Source organism: Nicotiana sylvestris, chromosome 6 (assembly GCF_000393655.2).
Source record: "Nicotiana sylvestris chromosome 6, ASM39365v2, whole genome shotgun sequence".
Taxonomy (NCBI): Eukaryota; Viridiplantae; Streptophyta; class Magnoliopsida; order Solanales; family Solanaceae; genus Nicotiana; species Nicotiana sylvestris.
Genome location: NC_091062.1, coordinates 15,595,593 through 15,622,631, shown reverse-complemented (window position 1 = coordinate 15,622,631; position 27,039 = coordinate 15,595,593). Strand labels below are relative to the sequence as shown.

The following is a 27,039-nucleotide window of genomic DNA, read 5'->3' as shown; positions in this document are numbered from 1 at the left end:
TGCAATTTTACCTTATAAATTTAAAAGAGGTATTTTCTATGATTTGACTTCGTGGCCTTTCAATTACACGACAATAAATTTTATTGTTCGTGAATATTGATCACATGACGATAACTTTTACTGTTGCGTTGAGCTAGGGCTGTGCACGGATCGGATCGGATCGGATTTAGCACATTTCGGATTCGAATTTCGGATTTCGGATTCTAAAAAATGCAATCCGAATCCGATCCGAATTATATCGGATTGGATCGGATTTTAAAGTTTTGATCGGATCGGATTTCGGATCGTATTATTATGCCTCAAAGTTAAACTAATATGTATATTTTCTTTGTAAAAGAGGCAATACATTAAGAAAATTCATGTTTATGCAATTATGAGAGTACTATAGTGCCAATATAGCTAAATCTAGCAATTGTAAAGGTAATAACTTGGAGGTTGATGTAAATGAAGTACTGACTATCCGAAATTAAGTGTAGTATTTATATATGCCCTAATAATTTCGAATTTCGGATCGGATTAAAATATATCAATCCGAATCCGATCCGAAATCCGAAATTTTAATAAAAACAATCCGAAATCCAAAATCCGAAATTGAATGGATCGGTTCGGATTTCGGATATCCGATCCGAATGAACAACCCTACGTTGAGCAACATTTACTTTTGAGCAAAATGTGATTATTTCCTAATAATTACTTCTATTTTCTTAACAGGGTGGTCAAGTCAATCATGATCAGCTTTGTGAGTACCTCCATAATCAACAACTGCAACCACAAGATGGTGCGCAGCTTGAAGGCAAAATTGTTGCACTTTCCTTGTCATCAGCAGAGGCCTCAAATCACAACATGCACAAGTGATCATTTAATTAGTGAGATGTCTCCATATATAGCTTGAAATCAACAATAAATAAGATAGAGGAAGTGAAAAGGTGAAAATATTAATTTTCACTATAAATTCAAGTTATTTGTTCAGATTAAAATACTAGGGGTGATTAGTGACGTAGGCAAGATTTTGCATAAGTGATGTCTGTTTATTATCACAATTCATTTTGTAAATGTGTTTGCATTTGGAATTAGTGGTGGTTTTAAGGAGTTACTTTTTATTATTTTCATTCAATATTGCAAATATATCCATATTAACTTTTTCAAGAAATAAGTATTTGCACATATATATGAAAAAGTTCACGAAGCAGTATGAAATGACACTGATACTAAACGTGTCTCAGCGCCACGTATTACATGAGTAATTATTTGGTGGAGTTCACAATTATAGAACCTTGGATTGTAATTTCAAAGGGCTATTACTTATATGAGAGCAAAAGTTCATGAAATGGAGATTAATCATTGATGAGGAGAAGAGCTTATATTTTGTTGATGTTAGATATTTTGCCTTTTTTATTTTGTATGTCTAGTCCAAAACTCTAAGGGTCGTTTGGTTCGAATATCAGTTATGCTGGGATTAGTTATGTTGGGATTAATTATCATGGTATTATTTTTATTTATTGTTTGGTATATTGTATTAATCCTGAGATTATCAATTTTACTATTTTATCCTGGGAATACTATTTCAACCTCCTGGGGGTATAAGTTTTTCCGGTACTATTTTTAATTCTGTAATAACTTATCCCAAAATTAATAACTAAACAACGGGTAAAGCGGTACTAAAATTAGTTTTGCTTATCCATCTGTCTAGACAACCCCTAAGTGGGAGAATTGGTGTGAACATGAATAGATAGCAATTTTGAAATCTAAGTGGTAGATATTTGAAGACAAGAGTATATATCTAATGAAAGCATCAAGAAAAAAGTTCAGAAAATGATATATAGGCAATAATATATAGTGACACAGATTTATTAGACTACACAAAACTAGTGTGATACATTTCTCATGATCTTAAATTCGAACCCGGTCGTGAGGCGCCTCTCGTGAAGACAAGGCCAGTAAATTAAACCCAATTTACTTTTTAAACAATTAAATAACATAAAAACAGTCTAAAACATGATATAGCAATACTAAGTAGCGGATAATATCATAAAGTGCAAAAGTACAACCCAACACAGCCTTAACCAGGATGTCACTGGTCATGAGCATCTATAAAACCTAATACAAGTCTGATAGGTCTACAACTAGTACAAAAGTCTGATATGAGATAGAAATGATAAAGAGGGAGAAACACGGGTCTGCGGACGTCAAGCAACTACCTCGTGACCTCCGAATGTCCTTCGAGAACTCTCAACTCGCACTGGTAGGATCAACAACGCCAGAATCTGCACACAGGGGTGCAAGGAGTAAAATGAGTACTCCAACTCAGTGAGTAACAAATGTAAATAACAACTGAAAGTAAGAAAACACGTAAGGCACAAGGCATACTATAATGAAGCAGTAAAACCATTTAAAAGCAGTAAGACAGTGAAAAGTCAAGTAAAGTCCTCTTTCAACAAGTAAACAAGTAATTGATAGGTAATTAAGGTAAAGTAAACAAGTAGAAGTTCGCCCCTCGGGCAACGTCTCAGAATAATACCAGCCCTTCGGGCTCAATCTCACATCACAATGGGTACCCGCGCTCACTGGGGGTGTGCAGACTCTTGGAGGGGCCCCTTACGGCCCAAAAGCAATAACAAGCTATCTCGTGGCATCAAAACTAGGCCCTCAGCCTCATATCAATCAAGCCACCTCGTGGCACATATATCTCAGGCCCTCGGCCTCAAATCAGTATCAGTATTTCCTCACAACTATGCCCTCGGCCTTACTCAGTCAAAATACTAACAAGTCCCTCAGGCAATAGTAAGCAGTGTTTCTCAGCCCAAACATCATTTAAAATATCATTTAAGTTTTAAAAGTGAGTAAACATGGCTGGGTTTGAAAACAGTGAAAAATAACAAGACTAAGTTCAAGTATAAAGTCAAAACACTGAGAAAATTGTGAGCACGTGATTTTTGCCTCGCATGAATTACTCCTACAAATCTCCAAAATTAGGATTTTTCTTTTTATTTTGTTTTTAGGAATTAATTGCTCAATTTTCATGTTTGTTTACATTTTGTGTGCATAATTAATTTTATTTAAATCATGAAAAATAGCAAAAAATATCATGCACTACATTTAGGATTTAATTTTACATTTTTTGATTGGTAAATTAATTTGTTTTATAAGATATAAAAATCATAAAAATAGCTCATTTTGCATTTTTAACTCTTTAATTTTGAATTTTATAGTTTTCTTTGAATTTAGGATTTAATTAATTATTGTAAATACTAGAGTGATTGATTAATCTAATTGGGTAGGTTAATTGAGCTCAAAATTTAATTTAGGTTTTATTTTTAATTTTAAAAAAAGAAAAGGATTTGAAATTGGAAAAGAAAAAGAAAGGAAATAAGAGAAAATTCAGATTTTTGGGCTTTTCCATCGAATTTTTCCAGGCCCAAACGATTATACACCTATTACCCGTTCAAATTGCCCCACATCCGGCCCAGATCCGGGTCCAACCCGGTCTAAACCCCCCAGTACCCAAAACGACATCGTTTGATTATCCTTTGATCACGACCGTTGGATATCCTTAATCCAACGGTTCGGAACTGGGAAGTCAATAATATTTATATGTCCAAACGCTACCCTACCCCCCTCATTTCGTCTCTTTCAACACACCTCCTGAGACCCTTACCCAAAACCCTAACGCAGCCCTGAAATCCCACCGCTACTAATCCTTGCCAAAATCACACCCTTGAATCCTATCCACCTCCCCGTCCTAAATCTCCAAACAAATCCCCTCAAATCACCCCAAAACTCCTCGAATTTCAAATCTGAGTTCGAACCCTAAAAGCCCAAAATCAATTTCCATCGAATCTGTTGGCATGCATGACCATAGGCTTGCGATTTGTTCGAGTTTGAAGTTTGATTCAACGCGAATTGATGCTTCTCATTTGTTCTTGACAAAGAACAAGTGATTAGCATCAGTTTCGTTTAAATCAACATGTCCAGTGTTATTTTGGCTGGTTGTTTTGGTGCTGATTTCTACTGCTGCACCTGCTGATACTTCATTTTCTTATCTTTGCTCACTTCCAGGTATTCCATGCTTTTATGAAAAATGAAATGCAAGTGTGAAAGTTGTGATTGCCTGAAGATTCCATGAATGAATGTTGTTTCCTTTAATCATAAATGTTAGTCATTCACTTACAATTTCTGAAGTTAGCGATGTAGTGTAATAGTATCTAGCCTAGCCTGTTCATCTTGATGTTGTAGTAATATAATATTTTATCGGAAAACTCATGATGCACCTTGTCTTGATGGAAAACATGAGGCCTGATAGTTTGATGGTGTGTAAACAACTCAGAACATTCGAGTTTTTGTGTATATGGACTGTTGCAGGAACAACGCTATTTTGCTTAATTAATAATTGCCAATAGATCTGAATGTTAGCATTTAAAGGGAAGCTAATATGTAGTCTGTATTGGTAGTAAGCGTAATTATGTAGTTAATGTTTTGTTTTTTCCAGCGATTTTCCAATTCCTAATATGTAAATGAGCATCGTGTGAATGTATTTAAGCCCGGCAGACAAGTTTGGATCAGTCACTATTGTAATGTTAATTAATCTTTCCAAAAAAAAAAAGAAAAAAAAGCTAGTTCTTGATAAACTGGATTTTCCAGCTGATTGAGTGCCAATCCTCAGAAGTTGTTGATATTTCCTTCCATCGTAGTTCTGAAGATTAAAATTGCATGTTATTTAGTTGTCAAGAATTTAAAGTCACATGTTATTTAGTTGTAAAAGCGAGATCCTGTTTTGCGTTCTAAAATCAGTGGCATAGACTTCATTTCTCAGCTGCAGGGTTCCGAACTTAGGTTCAATTATGAAGCCCAATCCTGAAAGTCCCTTTTGAACGAATCTGGGTCGTTCCTTTATTGGACTATCAGTCCTCTGGTATTGGCTCAAGCCTTTTGGCGTGATTGGATTAGCTTTCTCTCATGTAGACCATTTTAATTAGTTTAAATGGAACCTTGGACTACATTTAGTTTTAATTAAGCCCATTAGTTAGATGGGAGGTGAGCCGTATTAGATAATACAAAATAGTTATGGCCCTCCGAATTTTAGCTTGAATACCCTTTTAAATGGAATTGAGGTGCGCCGCGCCAAATAAAATCCTAAATGTGTGGCCCTCACTTACTTATTTCTTTTAAAATCCTTAGAACTCGGGGCGTGCCATCTAGCAAATTTCCATGGCCCTCGCAAAGTTGCAAATTCGTAATTGCTTTAGGCGTGTTAGTTTAATAATATTACCTTTCTAAACTCGGGTGCGCATTTATGTGACCCAAATCCAAATCCCAACGATGTTAAAATATGTCAAAACTACGGGTGCATTTATGTGACGTGGTTCGAGACGTGTTTTAATAACGTTGCAATTCTCTTTAACAAATGAATAAAAGTGGTTACACTAAACTTGTACTAAAATTAGATAATTAAGCCGAATATAACAGTTGAGCCACCATGTTTGAACCACGGAATTCGGGAGTGCCTAACACCTTCTCCCGGGTTAATAGAATTCCTTACCAGAATTTCTGGTTCGCGGACAGTTAAACAGAGTCAATCTTTCCTTGATTTGGGATTTTAAACCGGTGACTTGGGACACTATAAATCTCCCAAGTGGCGACTCTGAATCTTTTAACAATAAATCCTGTTTCGATTGTCCTTTAATTGGAAGACCCCTTTACTCGCTTCCCAGGGGTGTGGGTAAAAAGGAGGTGTGACAGCTTTGGCGACTCTGCTGGGGACCGAACCCAGAATCTCTGGTTCAGGGCTCAGAATTTGAGCTTAGATGAATTGTTATATTTGGCTTTATTTGCTATCTGATTTTATTACATATTTGGGCCTAATGTGCTAAATGTTGCTTTTTACCGCTTTGATATTATCTGAACTGTATATATAAACTGCTACGAAACCCTCTCTTCTCTCTCCCGAGGAGTGCACACTGGTCGTGACTTCTTTCTGTTAGTATCATGTCCCAAATAGAACGAGGTTCGGACAAGTTGCAAAGCCGGATGATCTTTTGGTTACCGGTATGCAGCCCCCCCCCCGGCTCGAGCTGTCAGCTCGAATAAGCCAGGCCTAGAACAATAAACCCAGGTTTTAAACCTAGAATAACTCAGCCTCATGCCGGATCCCTTGTAGGAACGTTTGTTTGCATCATGTGCATTTTAACTTTGGAGACTCAACACAGGGGTTGGGTCTGTCTAGGACAGGTGCACCCGAAATAAAAAGACCATCTTGATGCTTCTTACTTGCTACTTGCGCATTTATTTGCTTCAGATTTGCATGCTGACCGACTTTTGAGTAAAAGGAGAGAATTTGGAAAAGAAATAGCAGTGTAGAGGGTTAAGGGAGTGAATCACCTGTTTTAAGAAAAAACCAGTGTCCAAATAGCGCTGAAACTCTGCCGAAATTTTGAAAAAAAAAAAGAAAACAAATTGAAAAATGAGAAAAGAGTTTTGTTTTCAAAAATAGTTCGTCTTATTTGCCCGAACTACGCCAGTTTGATTCTCACCGGATGTGCGATACGTAGGCAACCCCCATCGGGTCCAACTTCCTTTTTGCAAAAATAGCCAAAAGAACAAAAATTTTAGTTCTATTTGAAAGTAATTAGGGTGATGTCATTCTTGTAAGAAATAGCCGAATGTCCCTAAAAGGGCGCCGGAAGGCTGCTTTTGCAAGAACAACCGCATGTGGTCATTTTTCAAGGTTACCACCGGTTAGCCAACACAACCTTAAAATCTTCATTTTCGAGGTGCTGAAAGGCCGTATTTGCAAAACCGAATTTTATTTTTGAAAAAAAAAGAGAAAAGTGTCAATTTTGTCGTTGAGTCAAATGAGTCTTGATTTTTGCTTAATCACCCTAACAAATGTGCAGAATGAGCACGAGTTCAAGTTTGCCGATAACAGTCATGAACACAATCCCTTTGGAGTTGCATATGTGGTGGGAGGATCTGGGAAAATCGGAGCAAGATAAAGTCAATCTACATTTGGGAGGTCTTACCGGGTTGTTAAAAATCAAACCTAGAAGAGATATCATAAAGGCTTTGGTTACGTTTTGGGACCCAGCCCATAACGTATTTCACTTCTCGGATTTTGAACTCACCCCAACCTTGGAAGAGGTAGCAGGTTACATGGGAAGTACTGAAGGGCTGAGACATAAGTATCTGATCGCTCCAAGAGCCGTAAACTCTCACAAATTCATGGATTTGTTAAAAATAATCAAGGGAGTCCCGTACTCCGAGTTGGAGGGTGGTTTTTCCACTCTACGCTTTATATATAAGAGATACGGGCATGTAGGAGGGTTCAACGATCCGGAAAGCGGGGTTTGTAGCAAAGGAAACCGAACAAAATGGGATGAGCATAGGCGTTTCGCCTTTATGGTAGCTTTCTTAGGCCTTGTGGTATTTCCCCCAAAAGACGGGAATATCGATTTGCGGGTGGCCAAAGTCGTAAAGGTCCTGATTACCAACGCCAAGAGAATTCTTGCCCCTATGATAGTGTCTGAAATATACCAAGCTCTCATAGCTTTTAAAGCTGGGGCAGATTTCTTCGAGGGATGCAATTTGCTATTACAAATGTGGATGATCGAGCACCTGTGTCATCGCCCTCAGTATATGAGTTACGGATCCACAAAGAAAAGTTGCATTGAAGAGTTTGACACAAGGATTTTAGGGTTTAAGCTGCCAGGGGGGTTCAGAGATTGGGTATCCTGCCTTCGCTCCATTACTGCGGGACAAATAGAATGGACATTGGGTTGGCTTCCTGTTGAAGAAATTGTGTATATGCCCGCCATTGGTCTTTACTTCCTCCTAATGGGTCTGCAAGGTATTCAGCCTTACGCTCCTTACCGGGCGATGAGACAGTTGGGAGGGTGTCAGGTGATGCACCCAGATGAAGATCTTAGGCGGTCGAGGTTAGTTCCGACGGTCAATTTCATGAAGAAACAGTTCGTTCTATTTGGAATGAATGCCAGTATTTGACAGTGAACACTTGAGTGTGTGACTTATCTAGAGGCGAAGTATCACCCGCCTATCTTGCCTGGTATAGAAAGAAGAACATTGCAAGGGCCGAACCAGAAAGACCAGCCAAAAAGCCTCACATTCAGGAATTCGTTGAGGCGTCGCAAGAACAGTGGGCTTGGTTGGCTAAGGAGAATGAGTACAGGGCCACAATAGGAAAATTGGAAAAGCAAGTCAGAGAGCTTCAATTCGAGAGTAGCTTGCAAGTCGCGGCGGACGAAGGAGAAAAGAAAAAGCTAGCAAAAGAAAATGAAGCCCTTTGAGCCCAAATTCAGAGAATGAAAATAGCAGCAAAAAACCCCGCCCGAAGTGCCAAAGACGAAAAGCTCATAAATAACCTGGGGCAGAAAGTGAATGACTACAGTTTTGATTTGAACAAAGCAGAAAGTGAACTAGCCAGGGCTCGGAAGCAATTGTCTAAAAACGCAGATGAACGAGCACACTTTGCTAAGCAGTTGAAAGAAAAGTACGACAATGAGGTCACGGGATTAAAGAAAAGGGTCATCGCCACAGAAAACAAAATGATCAAATAGGCGAAAGACTTCAAGGTTGAAAGAGAACATTGTTGTACAGCATTGGCACAATTAGAAATAGATTTGCAACAACTTCAGGAGCGGAATCATGTGGCCGAGTAAACTCTGGAAGACAGGGCCCAGCAGATCGGGCATTTATTACAAGAAAAAGGTGTCATAAGAGAGAGAATTAGAAACATCGCCAATTACATTATTGTGAAGTGCAAAGCTTGTGAGGATATGACTAGCACCACCTTCTTCGCGGCAGTGATGACGTTTGTTAAGCAAATAATGAGTGACTTGGACCGACTTCAAATGGAGATTGCATATAGGTCCGCGGCGAGACCGAATGATGTTCCGTGGGCACCAGGAGCATTAATGTATTCATGATTTTTCATTGGAGTCTGTATTTCCTTTTCTTTAAAAGTCCGTCAGTTGTTTTAAGTCTGTCTTTCCTTTCTGCTGGAGTCTGTCAGTTGTGTTCGAGTCTGTATTTTCTTTTGAGTATGTTAGTTTATATTCGGAGTCTGTATTTCGTATTTTCATCAGAGTCTGTTAGTTTCTTTTGGAATCTGTTAGTTTCGAGTCTTTGTAATCGAAGCATTTGCTTTTTTTATGAAAACTAAAAATCCCAAAAATATTTTATTATTTACTTTCACACTTAACCCCAGAACTACGCTTGGTCTGATTCATACGGGGTCATGATACGTAGGCAATATCCATAGGATTCGCCCATAGCAAAGAAAAAGAGAGAATAAAAACAAGAGAAAAGAAAATAAAAAGAGAGAAAATAAGAGAAAAGAAACAATGGCAAAACAAGAGGGAAATGAGAACAAAGAAGAGCAAAGGCCAAAATGAAAAAAAGAGAAAAAGAAGGGAAATTGTAAATGGAAAAGCCGGGATGACGCAAGCAGCCGATCAAATGCATGATAGAAACGGTTAACTGCTTAGGTGCATTCATTCCCCAAATGTGCGGTTACCAATTTGTTTTAGCCCTAACCACTAATAAGGTTGTTGTTGATGTATTGAGTCCAAGCAGGTGGTTAGTTGATTGACATTCTGGCAACTCACTCATACAACACCCGATCAAAAGATAGGCTGAATATGGCCAACCAAGAACCGGAGACAGGTATTGTCGATCCGTCAAAAGAAGTGGAATAATTGGATGTTAATGCGATGAGGGAAGAGATGTATAAGTTAAAGCAACAAATGGCTGAAATGTACCAAGCCTGGGCAAAGGGGCATCCACCACCGGTTTATCCTGCCAACCCTGCTTATATCCCACCATTGGATCAACCTCAAGAACCTCCCATTGTGAACTCATCTCCATCCTTTCCCTTCTACCAAAAATGCCACGACACCACTTCCCATACATCACAAGCTCCTCCAACCAGACAAGTCCCGCACCCTCCCCCACCAATCATACCTGTTTTTGTGGCACCTCCACCTGCTACATTACACCGATCTTCCAGTGAACCTCTGTTCCAAACTCACGATAACCAGTATTATCCCCCTGAAACCACCTTCAAAGTTCCAGAACCATATTCTTACACCCCTCATCTTGATCTCACGGCAGAAACCGAGAAGCCACCCAAGAATCCCGAATACGAGGAGATGATCAGAAAGGTCAAAAGCTTAGAACAATCATTCAGAGATATGAGGGGGTTAGGAGGTCAAGTAAGTGTGGCCTACAAGGATTTATGTCTGTTCCCAGATGTTCAGTTACCCACAGGGTTCAAAATGCCCAAGTTTGATCTGTACGATGGGCATGGTGACCTAGTAGCACACTTAAGAGGATTCTGTAGCAAGATGAGAGGAGCAGGCTAAAGAGATGAATTGCTAATGGCATATTTCAGCCAAAGTTTGAGTGGATCGGCATTAGAATGGTATACCAGACAAGATCACAGTAGGTGGTACACATGGGACGATTTGGCCCAAGCCTTCGCCTGCCATTTTCAGTACAATCTTTAAATTATCCCAGACCATCTGTCATTGACAAAAATTGAGAAGAAGCCGTGTGGGAGTTTCAGAGAATATGGTTTCCATTGGAGAGAGCAAGCACCGAGGGTTTACCCTCCAATGAAAGAAAGTGAGATGGTTGATTATTTCTTGCAGGCTTTGGAGCCCACTTATTTTGGTCACTTAGTGTCAGCAGTGGGCAGGTTCTTCAATGAGGTTGTAAAAATGGGAGTCATGGTTGAGGAGGGACTCAAGTCCAATAAAATCATGAGTTATTCAGCAATCAAAGCGACCACCCAGGCCATTCAAAATGGTACTGGGTGTACTTGGGAAGAAGAAGAAAGAGGATGTTACTACAATTGAGTCGGGAGCTTGGGTTGGATCCAGGAACCTTCTATGTTACTACAAACCGCCTCGACCCTACCACCAAACTTACCCCCACGCTCCATATAGCCCACCACCACACTATTACCCACCGTCTGATCCTCATTTTTCCGTCTATCACGCGCAAACCTATACCCAACCTCCTGCTCATGCACAATGGCGTGCGCCAGCTCCACAAAATCCATACCCAACTCCACAAAATACCTATTCACCCTCAAAAGCCTACAAAAATCCCCTTGGAACTAGTTTTCGGCCAAATCAAGCTTTTAAGAATGAAAGGTTGCAGAAACAGAAGACTTTCACTCCATTGGGAGAATCCTATACTAGTCTATTCCACAGACTGAGACAGTTGGGTATGTTGAATCCGATCGAGGCTAAATTGCCAAATCCCTTTCCCAGAAATCTTAACCGCTCAGTGAGTTGCGAGTATTGTTCAGGGGCCCTAGGTCATGACACAGAGAAATGCTGGAAATTGAAAACAGTTATTCAAGAGCTCATTGACACTAATCGGATTGAGGTCCAAGCTTCGGAGGCACCCAATATAAACCAGAACCCGTTGCTAGCCCATCATGAGATAAATGATTGAGATAGTGCATAAGGGAGGGGAGACTAAGAAGTCTTCGCAAACTGTCATGATGATTCGGGCTAGTGAAGCCAAGCCTCTTGAAAAGTCAATAAGTGAGAAGTTTGTGATCAAGTTGAACGGGGCAAATAGTGAACCATCTGCGGTGGTCAAGAAGGGGTCCTCAAGTGACGTTGCAGGGAAACATGAAAGAGCGAAAGTGGTTGTGCCAGGAGTGTTGAACAAGCCTGTGGTAGTTGTGGAAGGTGCCCGCATAGAACCTGTCGTTATCAAACCGGTAGTTCAATTACCGATAGTCAACAGCAAGGCAGTCCCTTGGAATTATGAACGAGTGACAGTGACTTACAAGGAGAAAGAGGTTAAAGAAGAAGTGTGTGAGACCCATGGTTTGACTCGACCATAGAGATGCTTTTCCCCCGAAGAGTTGAGAAAAGCTAAGACCTCCAAAGATAACCCAGTGTTGGTGAAGAAAGCTATGACTGAGGAAGAAGTAGAGGAGTTCTTGAGAAAGATGAAAGTGCAGGACTATTCCATTGTGGAGCAGTTGAGGAAAACACCGGCTCAGATTTTATTATTGTCATTATTAATCCATTCCAACGAGCACCGTCGGGCTTTGATGAAGATCTTAAATGAGGCCCACGTTCCTGACAAAATCTCAGTAAACCACTTGGAAAAGATAGCTAACAAGATATTTGAGGTAAACAGAGTCACTTTTTCTGATAATGAGTTGCTCGTGGAGGGTACTGAGCACATTAGAGCCCTCTATCTGACGGTGAAATATGAAGATTCCGTGGTTACTCGGGTACTGGTTGAAAATGGTTCCAGTGCAAATATTTGCCCTCTTTCCACTCTGAACAAGTTGAAGGTGGATGATGAAAGAATTCACCAGAACAATATCTGTGTTCGGGGATTCGATAGTGGAGGGAAAGATTCAGCCGGGGACATAGTGCTCGAGCTTACAATAGGGCCAGTTGAATTTACTATGGAATTCCAGGTGCTCGATGTGACTATTTCTTACAATCTGTTGTTAGGTCGACCCCTGGATTCATGCTGCCAAAGCGGTCTCGTCCACTCTGCATCAAATGGTTAAGTTTGAATGGGATAAACAGGAAATTGTTATGCATGGCAAAGATAATTTGTGTGTTCCCAGTGATGCCATTGTTCCGTTCATAGAGTTTGAAGAAGACAAAGGGCCATGGGTTTATCAGGTTTTTGATATGGTATTGGTAGAGAAAATTTCTGAAGGGAAGTGCGTGCCGACTCCAAGGGTAGCTACTGCATCAGTCATGGTAGCCGTTGAAATGTTGAAAAATGGTTTTGTACCGGGTAAGGGTTTGGGTGCATCTCTGCAAGGTATCGTACAACTGGTTTCTCTTCGTAAAAACTTGGATACATTTGGTCTGGGGTTCAAGCCCACATTCGCAGACGTGAGAAGAGCCAGAAAAATGAAACAGAGAGCATGGGCCCTTCCAAAGCCAGTCCCGCGTCTTTCCAGATCATTTGTCAGGCCTGGTACTAGAAAGCGCCTAGTGACGACGGTTCCCAGTTCGGTGGTTGATATGGATGGAGATTTGATGGAAAAGTTCGAGAGGATATTCGATGAAGTGAACTCGGTGGAAGCTGGAAAGGGTTCTAGCAAGGCAGATGTGCAATTTGTTGGGCCCAGTGCAAAGATTAACAATTGGGAAGCTACTCCTTTCCCCACCAGGAAGGAGTTTTAGTAGTTTGCTTTGATTTTCTTTCAGTTTATGTGGATTATCCTAGGGTTGTAGTTCAGATTCTATGTTCCGTCTGTTTGGATGTATAAGCCCTGTTATCTCTAATTTCAATGAAATGCAATTTCCCCTTTTCTCCCTTCCTGATAGTTTTATTTTTGTTTTTCTTTTCTTCCTTGTACAGTTCATTTTATGCTGGCTTCAATGATATGACATGCATGCAGAATCTCCGGCCCAGTCTTAAAAGCCAATCTAATTCTGAAATAGTAATTCAAGAAATAGAGTGTGATGTTGAATTTGAATATGACGAGGATGAAGCCTTTGAAGAGATTAGTAAAGAATTAAACCATTTTGAAGAAAAACCCAAGCCTAACCTGAGTGATACAGAAGCAATCAATTTAGGTTACCAAGATAATGTCTAGAAAACTAAAATAAGTGTCCATCTTGAACCACAACTCAGAGAGGAGATAATTAAAACATTGTTCGAGTATAAAGATGTTTTTGCATGGTCCTATGACGACATGCCAGGTCTAAGCACTGGCTTGGTGGTTCACAAATTGCCCACTAATCCGGCATTACCCCCTGTCAAGCAAAAGCTGAGGAAATTTAAAACTGATATGAGTGTGAAAATTAAGGAAGAGGTCACCAAACAGTTTGAGGCCAAAGTCATTCGGGTCACCCGGTATCCCACCTGGTTAGCCAATGTTGTGCCTATGCCGAAGAAGGATGGTAAGACCAGGGTGTGTGTTGATTATCGATATCTCAACAAGGCAACTCCCAAGGATAACTTCCCATTGCCGAACATCCATATATTGATCGACAATTGTGCCAAACATGAAATTGGTTCTTTTGTGGATTGTTATGCGGATTACCACCAGATCTTAATGGATGAGGAGGACACAAAAAAGATAGCATTCATCACGCCATGGGGAACGTACTGCTATCGGGTCATGCCATTTGGTTTGAAAAATGTTGGGGCAACCTACATAAGGGCAATGATGACCATATTCCACGACATGATACACAAGGAGATTGAGGTTTATGTGGATGGTGTGATTGTAAAGTCTAGAAAGCAGTCTGATCATGTCAGAGATCTGAGAAAGTTCTTCCAAAGGCTTCGCCGGTACAATCTCAAGCTCAACCCTGCAAAATGCGCATTTGGTGTCCCGTCTGGAAAGTTGTTGGGATTCATAGTCAGCCGCCGAGGTATTGAATTAGACCCATCAAAGATCAAAGCTATCCAGGAGTTGCCACCCCCAAAGAACAAGACTGAGGTGATGAGTCTATTGGGGAGATTGAATTACATCAACAGGTTTATTGCTTATCTCACGACAACTTGTGAGCCCATCTTCAAACTGTTAAATAAAGATGTTGCAGTTAAGTGGACAGATGAATGTTAGGAAGCATTTGATAGGATAAAGGGGTACTTTTCAAACCCACCTGTGTTGGTCCCGCCAGAACCAGCGAGACCTTTGATTCTGTATTTGACAGTCTTGGACAATTCATTTGGATGTGTGTTGGGACAACATGACATCACTGGCAGGAAGGAGCAGGCCATATATTATCTCAGCAAGAAGTTCACATCTTACGAGGTTTAGTACACTCATCTTGAGAGGACGTGTTGTGCCCTAACTTGGGTAGCCCAGAAGTTGAAACATTATTTGTCATCTTATACTACTTACCTCATCTCTCACTTGGATCCGTTGAAGTATATCTTCCAGAAGCCTATGCCCACGGGAAGGCTCGCAAAGTGGCAGATCTTGCTCACAGAATTTGATATTGTCTACGTGACCCGGACTACGATGAAAGCATAAGCGTTGGGCGACTATTTAGCTGAGAATCCGGTGGATGAAGAATACGAACCTTTGAAGATGTATTTCCCTGATGAAGAGGTAATGTACATTGAAGAGTTGGAACAGAGTGAAAGGCCAGGATAGAAACTTTTCTTTGATGGGGCCACTAATATGAAAGGCGTTGGGATAGGATCGATACTTGTTTCTAAAACAGGGTATCATTACCCTGTTATGACTCAGCTTCGGTTTTACTGTACTAACAACATGACTGAGTACGAGGCATGCATTTTGGGTTTGAGAATGGTTGTGGATATGGGTGTCCAGGAAGTCTTGGTCTTGGGTGACTCGGACCTTTTGGTCCACCAGATTCAGGGAGAGTGGGAAACACGGGATTTAAAACTCATCACGTATCGACAATGTTTACATGATCTTTGTTAGAGATTCTAGTCAATAGAGTTCAGGCATATTCCGAGGATTCATAATGAGGTCGTTGATGCTTTGGCTACTCTGGCGTCAATGTTACATTACCCAGATAAGGCTTATGTGGACCCTTTGAATATTCAAGTCCACGATCACTATGCTTATTGTAATGTGGTAGAAGAAGAGCTCGATGGGGAGCCTTGGTTTCACGACATCAAGGAGTATATCAGGATGGGAGTGTATCCCATACAAGCCATAGGTGATCAAAAGAGAACAATTCGGCAGCTGGCAAGTGGATTTTTCTTCAGTGGAGGAGTGTTGTACAAAAGAACTCCAGATATTGGATTGTTGAGATGCATAGATGCTAGACAGGCCACAACTATTATGACTGAAGTACATTCCGGAGTCTGTGGACCGCACGTGAGTGGGTATATGCTGGCAAAGAAGATTCTCCGGGCATGTTATTATTGGCTCACTATGGAGCGAGATTGTATCGGTTTTGTGCGCAAATGTCATCAATGCCAAGTGCATGGAGATTTGATTCATTCTCTACCATCTAAATTACACACGATGTCTGCACCGTGGTCTTTTGTTGCGTGGGGCATAGATGTCATTGGGCCAATTGAGCCATCAACATCAAATGGGCACAGGTTCATTCTAGTGGCCATAGATTATTTCACCAAGTGGGTTGAGGCTAAAACATTCAAGTCTGTAACCAAGAAGGCGTTGGTTGATTTTCTGCACTCAAATATCATTTGCCGATTTGGGATACCAAAGGTGATCATTACAGACAATGGGGCTAATCTCAACAGTCATCTGATGAAAGAGGTATGTCAGCAGTTCAAGATTACACATCGCAATTCCACCCCATACCTCCCTAAGGAAAATGGAGCAGTTGAGGCGGCCAACAAGAATATGAAAAAGATACTTCAAAAAATGGTGGAGGGTTCTAGGCAATGGCATGAAAAGCTGCCGTTTGCATTGCTTGGTTATCGCACTACTGCCCGTACTTCAGTAGGGGCGACTCCTTATTTGTTGGTGTATGGCACCGAAGTAGTGATGCCCGCAGAAGTGAAAATTACATCCCTTCGAATTGTCGCAGAAGCTGAGATTGATGATGATGAGTGGGTCAAAACCCGTCTGGAGCAATTAAGTTTGATCGATGAAAAGAGACTGGCAGTAGTGTGTCATGGCCAGTTGTATCAACAGAGAATGGCAAGAGCATACAATAAGAAGGTGCGTCCACGGAAGTTCGAAGTGGGTCAGTTAGTATTGAAACGCATTCTTCCTCATCAGGTTGAAGCAAAAGGAAAGTTCGCCCCAAATTGGCAGGGGGCCGTTTGTTGTAACTAGAGTGTTGTCCAATAGTGCATTGTATTTGACAAATGTAGAAGGCAAATGTGTAGAAATGGCTATCAATTCTGATGCAGTCAAGAGATACTATGTATGATTTTCTTTCTTTGATTGTACTTGTTTGTATTTGGCATGTCTCGAATATTGAAATGACGAAGGCATTTTGTTCTGCTATCTAAACACTTTATCCCTTGTCACCCCTTTTGAGCCTTATTTATTTTCTTTCATACCCCTCTTTCGGAATCAATAACAAATATCATAAACACAAGCGTAAAAGATAAGTAAAGGAAAGAGAAAAATAGAAAGAAAAGAAAAGAGAAAGAAAAGAATGGAAAGAGAAAGAAAAGAGAAAGAAAGGAATGAAAGAGAGAAAGAAAAGGATGAAAGAGAATAAAAGAAGAAAAACAACAGAAAGAGAAAAAGAAAGCAAAAGAGAAAGGAAAGAGAGAGAAAAAGAAAAATCACAACAACAAAGTAATTTCTATGACATGAACTATGTTCGACCTGATTCCTTTTAAGGATACATAGGCAGCCTCACGGTTTGGTCTCATCAAAACAAAAATCCAAAAAAACCCCAGCAAAGAAACTGGGGCAGAAGTTGTGGTTGTTGTAAAAAATCTGGTTCCGAGAGTTGTAATTTTGAGCCCATGATGAGTTGTTTTGAGCCTTTTTATACCCTTTCTTTCTAATTCCATCCAAAAGCCACATTATGGTCCAAAGAAAGACCTTTCAATCAGTCTTCAAGAAATGCCAAGGCGAGCAGGTAGCGGTGATTCGCATCAGGGGCAACACTTTGGTCCAAAGAGGGAAAAGAAATCAAAAATGAGAGAGTCTTATTGGTGAAAACCCTCACGGGCACCGTAAGGCGGCGGGAGCTGAGAGAAATAAAAATGAGAGAGTCTTATTGGTGAAAACCCTCACGGGCACCTTAAGGAGAAAGTGAGTTGACGGATGGACGAGTGAGAGAGGTCTGTTGGTGAAAACCTTTCAAGGCACCACAGGATGAACAAGGTCAGGATTTGGGTGAAGAAATCAGGTTATGGAAATTCGGGGGCAACAAAGTATGACAACTGAAAGTTGGTTGGTTGGACAGATTGGGCCGATTAATCCGAAATGCATGTCATGATCATTGGTAACAGCTGCTCCACTCAGATAAGTGTCTCTTCTTTTTCCTCTTCAGATAGTCTTCCAGTTTTGGATTTTCTTATCCTTAACTCTGAAAGTCATTGCATTTTATTTCTTTTGGGTTTATTTCTCTAAGATGTTCCGAATGTCAGTTCTGTTTAAGTAAATAAGAAGGAATTTCAAAGCTCACTACCAGCTTCAAGATTACAAAGCACAGTGCGGCCAGAGCATACCAAAGATAGCATGATGTAAAGTGGGGTAAAGTGCCAGCAAGAGTTCCATCGGCAAAATGATTTGGTAATTTCATGGGGGACGCAGAGGTTCAGTTAAAGGGGACGGAGGTGTGAAACAATGGTTCGGGTATAGAACACTCGGGTCATTCAAGTTATAGGGTTCTAAAAGTCAGTCGGAAAGTCAAGCGGTTCAGGGCAGTTCGGGGAAGCCAGTTAAAACAAAACAATGCAGCGGAGAGACCTTCAGCAAGAATGCCATCAACTAACCAATTCATTTTAAACTGACAAAATTTTTCTTTGATTAAAACAGGGGCAGCAAAATTTCGGTTGTTTCGGAGAAACCCACCGTAAGGAAAGGCAAGCGCCAGACAGGTTTGACTGTAAATTTTCAGGACCCTCCTAGAAAATAGGACCTAGTTTAAAATCGAAACAATCATAAGTAGCAAAATCTAGCATAAATGTATCCCAAAAGAATACAAGTTATCTTAGAAATTTACATGTTCTAGATAGGATTCAATTAGGAGTTTTCAGGACCCTCCCGGATAAGGGGACTTAGCTTTAAAATTTCGGTTAGATAGCAACATTTAGTGTAAATTTTGTTGTAGGGTAGTATGATTCAGTCATAAAGTTGTCACTCTTAAGATAAAATTTGACTTTTGATTTTCAGGACCCTCATGAATAATGGGGAGTAGTTTAAAGACCCTTTTAGATAACAAGATTTAGGAGAAGTCACACCTTTAGAAGATATAACTTAGATTTAAAATTGCCGTTTAATTAAGAGTTGTCAGGACCCCCCTGGATAATGGGACCTAGTTTTCAAATTCTCAAAAATACTTGGTAATAAGATTTAGTTTTACACTCACATCTGTGCCCAGCCACCAAACTGGGCTGAAAAGTTTCTTTGTTTTTGTCTGTTTTGTTGAAGTCAAGAGCCCGCCTGAACAACGAGGAATACATTTCAAGTCAGCATTCAGGAGCCCGCCTGGAGAGCAGGGAATACATTTCAAGTTAGCAGTCAGGAGCCCGCCTGGAGAGCAGGGAATACATTTCAAGTCAGCAGTCAGGATCCCGCCTGAAGAGTAGGGAATACATTTCAAGTCAGCAGTCAGGATCCCGCCTGGAGAGCAGGGAATATATTTCAAGTCAGCAGTCAGGAGCCCGCCTGAAGAGTAGGGAATACATTCAAGTTTAGCAGTAAGGAGCTCGCCTGGAGAGCAGGGAATACATTCAAGTCAGCAGTCAGGAGCCCGCCTGGAGAGCAGGGAATACATTCAGGTCAGCAGTCAGGAGCCCTCCTGGAGAGCAGGGAATACTTTTCAAGCCAGCAGTCAGGAGCCCGCCTGAAGAGCAGGAAATATGTTTAAAGTCAGCAATCAGGAGCCCACCTGGAAAACAAGGGAGTACAATTCAAATTTTAGCTTTCAAGTTCTTATTGATAGTTGGTAATGTGATTCAGTTTAACACTCACGTATGTGCCCAGATACCCAAACTGGGGCGGAAAATTTTCTTTGTGTTTGTCTATTTTTTGAAGTCAGGAGCCCGCCTGGAGAGCAGGGAATATATTTCAAGTTCAGCAATCAGGAGCCCGCCTGGAGAGCAAGGAATACATTCAAGTTCAGCAGTCAAGTGTCCACTTGGAGAAAGGGAAAACATCTCAAAGTGTAGTTGGCAGTCAGGTGTCCACCTGGAGAAATGGAAAACATCTCAGATTACAATTTAAGGCGGCAACAAAGGGATTCCACCGGGAGAATACAAGTCAACAAGGCAACAAGAACCACAAGAGCAAGTTGGAAGATATAGATAGGATCTTGTAATACATAGATTATAATCTAGTCTAACTTCTTTTTATTTTATCATGGTGTAATAAGGGGATGCAGTAAACAGCAACAGCAACAGCAATAGTGAAATCACAGCTTCATGGTAGTCCCAACTACCAAAACTTCCCGAACTACACTGACCTGATTCCTTTATAGCCAAGGATATGTAGGCAACCTCGGAAGTACGGTGCGGTCAAATCTTTCAAAAATTCTTCCCACGGAGTATCCAAACGGGCAAAAATCGCTCGTATCCGCTCACTTTATCTTTACACGAAAACTCTTCGTGTTTCCGGGAAAAGAGGGGCAGCTATGAGCACGTGATTTTTGCCTCGCATGAATTACTCCTACAAATCTACAAAATTAGGATTTTTATTTTTATTTTGTTTTTAGGAATTAATTGCTCAATTTTCATGTTTGTTTACATTTTGTGTGCATAATTAATTTTATTTAAATCATGAAAAATAGCAAAAAATATCATGCACTGTATTTAGGATTTAATTTTATATTTTTTGATTGGTAAATTAATTTGTTTTATAAGATATAAAAAACACAAAAATAGCTCATTTTGCATTTTTAACTCTTTAATTTTGAATTTTATAGTTTTCTTTGAATTTAGGATTTAATTAATTATTGTAAATACTAGGGTGATTGATTAATCTAAATGGGTAGGTTAATTTAGTTCAAAATTTAATTTAGGTTTTATTTTTAATTTGAAAAAAAAAGGATTTGAAATTGGAAAAGAAAAAGAAAGGAAATAAGAGAAAAATCGGATTTTTGGGCTTTTCCATCGAATTTTTCCAGGCCCAAATGATTATACACCCATTACCCATTCAAATTGCCCCACACCCAGCCCAGATCCGGGTCCAACCCGGTCGAACCCCCAGTACCCAAAACGACGTGGTTTGATTATCCTTTGATCACGACCGTTGGATCTCCTTAATTCAACGGTCCGGAACTGGGAACTTAATAATATTTATATGTCCAAACACTACCCTACCCCTCCTCATTTCGTCTCTTTCAACACACCTCCTGAGACCCTTACCCAAAACCCTAACGCCGCCCTGAAATCCCACCGCTACTGGTGGCGGCGCCACCATCAATCCTCGCCAAAATCACACCCTTGAATCCTATCTACCTCCCCGTCCTAAATCTCCAAGCAAATCCCCTCAAATCACCCCAGAACTCCTCGAATTTCAAATCTGAGTTCGAACCCTAAAAGCCCAAAATCAATTTCTGTCGAATCTGTTGGCATGCATGACCATAAGCTTCCGATTTGTTCGAGTCTGAAGTTTGATTAATGCGAATTGATGCTGCTCATTTTTTCTTGACAAAGAACAAGTGATTAGCATCAGTTTCGTTTAAATCAAGATTTCCAGTGTTATTTCGGGTTTACTGGGTAAGTTTTCTTCCTTTTTCTTTTCTGTCCGTGTTTCATCTTTTATTCCTCTTCTTTTCTTCTCCCTTTCTTTAGTTAGATTTTTTTTACTTTGATTGAAATTCGAGCAAGGGTTTGAACCTAGGTTCCCTCTAGATTGATTTTGTGTTTGTATCTGTTCCGTTGGCTTTTCAGTTTTCTTTTTCAAATCTTAAGTTTGTGGTCTATTTAGTTTTTATTAGTGCCATGCTTAAACTTCTCATTTTGTCTTTTGTTTTAGTCGCATAGTTTAATTTAATTAGGTCATTTTGAATCCCTGCCTATTTTGTTAATTAGTCAGTCACTTAGTTTAGGTTTTGGGTTTTGGAATTGTTTGAGTGTTTTCTTTTGCATGCTATGAAATACTGATTTGGTTTGGGTTGTCTTTGCTGCTTGGGCTTTGAGGCTAGTTTAGACCTCACCTCAAGGGGTTTGTTTGGGTTCTTGGGTCGGATCTGAGCCCATGTCTGTTTGAGTAATTGGGTCAATATGACCCATTTGGTTCCCAAAGTAAAAACAGAGGGTCTAGGGATTAGTATAGGAAATTTAGGTGGGGGAATCTCTTGTAACTGAATAGGGAAGCTTCCAAGAAGCTGAGATTGGGACTTATATGAAATACTAATTTTAAAACTAAGGACAGGAGAGCAAAAATGAAAATTCAAAAAGGGTTCAAGTGCCCTAAAGACCTAGCCTATAAGGGCATCCTTACTTGAGGTTCAAGTCAGATTTTGGGGAGATCTAAGAAATTTTGAAAATTCAAAACGGCTAAAAATTCTAGAAAAAGCACTGTTTCATTAAATGCTCTGTGATTTTGATTTCCTTTCAACTTCTGAAACTGTTTTAACTCATCCGAGGGAGAAATGGCTTGAACTTGGTCGTCAAGTTTGGTTTAAGGTTCTGATGGGCTGCGTTTGATTAAATTTGATATACTAAGCTGTTATACATCATTTCTGGGGTTTAGAGTTTTTTTTTGGCTGGTTGTTTTGGTGCTGATTTTTACTGTTGCACCTGTTGATACTTCATTTTCTTATCTTTGCTCAATTCCGGGTATACCCTGCTTCTATGAAAAATGAAATGCAAGTGTAAAAGTTGTGATTGCCTGTAGATTCCATGAATGAATGTTATTTCCTTTAATCATAAATATTAGCCATTCACTTACAATTTCTGAAGTTAGTGATGTAGTGTAATAGTATCTAGCCTGGCCTGTTCATCTTGATGTTGTAGTAATATAATATTTCATGGGAAAACTCATGCTGCACCTTGTCTTGATGGAAAATATGAGGCCTGATAGTTTGATGGTGTGTAAACAACTCAGGACATTCGAGATTTTTGTGTATATGGACTGTTGCAGGAATGACGCTATTTTGCTTAATTAATAATTGCCAATAGATCTGAATGTTAGCATTTAAAGGGAAGCTAATATGTAGTCTGTATTGGTAGTAAGCGTAATTATGATAATGTTTTGTTTTTTTCAGCGATTTTCCAATTCCTAATGTGTAAATGAGCATCGTGTGAATGTATTTAAGACTAACAGACAAGTTTGGATCAGTCACTATTGTAATGTTAATTAATCTTTCCAAAAAAAAAAAGAAAAAAAAAGCTAGTTCTTGATAAACTGGATTTTCCAGCTGATTGAGTGCCAATCCTCAGAAGTTGTTGATATTTCCTTCCATCGTAGTTCTGAAGATTAAAATTGCATGTTATTTAGTTGTCAAGAATTTAAAGTCACATGTTATTTAGTTGTCAAGAATTTAAAGTCACATGTTATTTAGTTGTAAAAGCGAGATCCTATTTTACGTTCTAAAATCAGTGGCATAGACTTCATTTCTCAGCCGCAGGGTTCCGAACTTAGGTTCAATTATGAAGCCCAATCCTGAAAGTCCCTTTTGAACGAATCTGACCGTTCCTTTATTGGACTATCAGTCCTCTGGTATTGGCTTAAGCCTTTTGGCGTGATTGGATTAGGTTTCTCTCATGTAGGCCATTTTAATTAGTTTAAATGGAACCTTGGACTACATTTAGTGTTAATTAAGCCCATTAGTTAGATGGGAGGTGAGCCGTATTAGATAATACAAAATAGTTATGGCCCTCCGAATTTTAGCTTGAATACCCTTTTAAATAGAATTTAGGTGCGCCGCGCCAAATAAAATCCTAAATACGTGGCCCTCACTTACTTATTTCTTTTAAAATCCTTAGAACTCGGGGCGTGCCATCTAGCAAATTTCCATGGCCCTCGCAAAGTTGCAAATTCGTAATTGCTTTAGGCGCGTTAGTTTAATAATATTACCTTTCTAAACTCGGGTGCGCATTTATGTGACCCAAATCCAAATCCCAACGATGTTAAAATATGTCAAAACCACGGGTGCATTTATGTGACGTGGTTCGAGACGTGTTTTAATAACGTTGCAATTCTCTTTAACAAATGAATAAAAGTGGTTACACTAAAAATGCACATAGGTTTTAAACTTGTACTAAAATTAGATAATTAAGCCGAATATAACAGTTGAGCCACCGTGCTAGAACCACGGAATTCGGGAGTGCCTAACACCTTCTCCCGGGTTAATAGAATTCCTTACCAGAATTTCTGGTTCGCGGACCGTTAAACAGAGTCAATCTTTCCTCGATTTGGGATTCTAAACCGGTGACTTGGGACACCATAAATCTCCCAAGTGACGACTCTGAATCTTTTAACAATAAATCCCGTTTCGATTTTCCTATAATTGGAAAAACTCCTTTATACTCGCTTCCCAGGGGTGTGGGTAAAAAGGAGGTGTGACAAAAATATTAATAAAAATTTCCGAAGGGTTCAAATAGTTAGCACTAGGCTCAAATATGGCATTCACCCCAAATAATGATGATAGCAAATAGTTTTCAATCAAATACGCGGTAAAATCATTAATCGGGACGGACCATGTCACAATCCCCAATAGTGCACGACCCCACGCTCGTCATCAAGCGTGTGTCTCACCTTAATATAGCACAACGATGTGCAAATCTGGGGTTTCAAACCCTCAGAACATCATTTACAATCATTACTTACCTCGAACCGGCTAAATCTCTAGCTCGCGACGCCTTTGCCCCTCGAATCGGCCTCTACTCGCGTCGAATCTATCAAAAATCAGAACGAGGACGTCAAAATATGCTAAGGGAACAAAGCCCAAGCGAAAACAATCAATAAAGGGCGCAAATCCCGAAGTTACCAAAACCCGACCCCCAGGCCCAAGTCTCAAAATTCGAAAACTTTCACATCATTAGATTCCTTATCTCCCCACGAGTTCATACATGTCAAAAGTTCTCAATTCCGACCCCAAATGGTCCTCCAAATCACAAATCAAAAGTCCAATTTCTCAAGCCCTAGTTTCTCAATTTTAGGCTTAGCTTTCATGATTTTCTCGGTGGAATTCACATAATAAACGAGTTTTTAGTCCAAGAATCTTACCTCCCAACGATTCCCCTTGAATCCCTCTTCAATCTCCTTAAAAAATCTCCCAAAATGGCTAACTATGGAGGAAATAAGCCTACTCATCACGGACAAGACGAGTTTAAAAACATTTCTGCCTAGGCATATTTCCTTCATCGCGATCGCGGATCTTCCCTCGCGATTGCGAAGAACAAATCTTCAGCTCCCAAAATTTCCTCTATGCGAACGCGATCAAGCCTTCGCGAACGCGATGCCCATGCAACTGACCCTACGCGATCACGTACATCCCTCCGCGTTCGCAATGAACAAAAACCAGCCCAAGACCCCAGGTCCATTTAACTCTATGCGAACGCGACCACCTTCCCGCGTTCGCGATGAACAACCTCTCCATTCTATGCGATCGCGAGCCAACCTTCGCGAACGTGAAGAACAACTGGGCGGCCTCCTCAACTTCTACTACGCGATCGCGAGACTCCCTACGCGATTGCGAAAGGCAAAATTCTACAACAGCTGAACCTGCAATTTTTCCAACTTCAAAATGATCCGATTGACCACCCAAAACTCACCCGAGGCCTTCGGGACCTCAACCAAAGGCACCAACATATCTTAAAACATTATTCAAACTTGTACCAATATTCAAAACACCTCAAACAATATCAAATCACCCAAAATACATCAGATTCAAGCCTAAGTTTCTAAAATCTTCCGAAATACGCTTTTGATAAAAAACCCAACCAAACCATGTCCGAATGACCTGAAATTTTACACACACATCTCAAATGACACAATTAAGCTACTGCAACTCTTGGAATTCCATTCCGACCACTATATAAAAATCTCACCTATCAACCGGAAATCGCTAAAATATCAACTTCGCCAATTCAAGCCTAAATCTACTACGAACCTCCAAAATTCATTCCGATCATGATCCTAACTCACAAATCACCTCCTGAAGCTAACTGAACCGTCGTAACTCACATATGAGCCCTCTAACACATAAGTCAACATCCGATTAACTTTTCCAACTCAAACTTCCTTAAAAGAGACTAAGTGTCTCAAACCTTACCAAAATCATTCCGGACTCGATACGACCAACACGATACCATAAAACATGGATAACGAAGCATAAAAAGAAGAAAAGGGGGAAACAGAGCGGTAATTCATAAGACGACTGGCCGGGTCGTCACATCCTCCCCAACTTAAATAAACGTTCGTCCTTGAACGAGTCAAGAAACATACCTGAAGCCTCAAACAGGTGAGGATATCTGCTCCGCATCTCCCGCTCGGTCTCCCAGGTAGCCTCCTCCCCACGGGCCGACCTCTCCACTGCGCTTTCACTGAAGCTATATCCTTTGACCTCAACTTTCGAACCTGACGACCTAAAATAGCTACTGACTCCACATCGTAAGTCAAATCATCATCCAACTAAACCGTGTTGAAATCCAAAACCATGAGACGAATCCCCAATTTACTTTCGAAGCATAGAAACATGAAATACCGGATGCACACTCGATAAGTTGGGGGGAAAAGCAAGCTCATAAGCCACCTTTCCAATCCTCCGAAGCACCTCAAAAGGCCCAATAAACCGCGGATTCAATTTCCCTTTCTTCCCAAACCTCATAACACCCTTCATGGGCAAAACATTCAACAGAACCTTCCCGCCATCCATGTAGGACACATCTTGAACCTTCCTATCAACATAACTCTTTTGCCTCGACTGTGCTGTACGAAGCCTCTCCTGAATCACTTTCACCTTCTCCAAAGCATCCTGCACAAAGTCTGTCCCCAATAGCCAAGCCTCATCGGGCTCAAACCAACCAACTGGAGATCTACACCGCCTCCCATACAAAGCCTCATATGGAGCTATCTGAATACTCAACTGGTAGCTGTTGTTATAAGCAAACTCTGAAAGCGATACAAACTCATCCCATGATCCTCTGAAGTCAATGACACAAGCACGCAACATGTCCTCCAATATCAGAATAGTGCGCTCAGACTGACCGTCCGTCTGAGGATGAAAAGTTGTGCTCAACTCAACCTGAGTACCCAACTCTCGTTGCACAGACCTCCAAATTGCGATGTAAACTGAGTACTTCTATCTGAAATGATGGAAATCGGAACACCATGCAAACGAACAATCTCCCGGATATAGATCTTTGCCAATCGCTCTGAAGAATAGGTAGTATACACAGGAATGAAGTGCACGGATTTGGTCAGCCGATCCTTAATCACCTAAATAGCATCGAACTTTCTCAAAGTCCGTGGAAGCCCAACAA

General features: G+C 40.4%; 1 protein-coding gene across 1 annotated transcript; it reads right to left on the bottom strand.

Moving 5' to 3' along the window:
- Positions 1–19,387: 19,387 nt before the first annotated feature.
- On the bottom strand, positions 19,388–26,729 carry LOC138868174 (uncharacterized). The gene is made up of 2 exons (XM_070148092.1): positions 26,380–26,729; positions 19,388–19,451 (listed from the first exon to the last, which is right to left on the bottom strand). The coding sequence occupies exons 1-2, from the start codon at positions 26,727–26,729 to the stop codon at positions 19,388–19,390; spliced, it is 414 nt and encodes a 137-aa protein (XP_070004193.1).
- Positions 26,730–27,039: the final 310 nt, after the last annotated feature.

Bases quoted from the DNA above. Each gene is read 5' to 3' on its own strand.
- LOC138868174 (XM_070148092.1), bottom strand. From the start codon at position 26,729: ATGTTGCGTGCTTGTGTCATTGACTTCAGAGGATCATGGGATGAGTTT. The intron at 19,452-26,379 runs GTTTGGGAAGAA...CCTGCTCTTCAG, and splicing joins CCCATGAAGGGTGTTATGAG to GCGGGCTCCTGACTGCTGGC.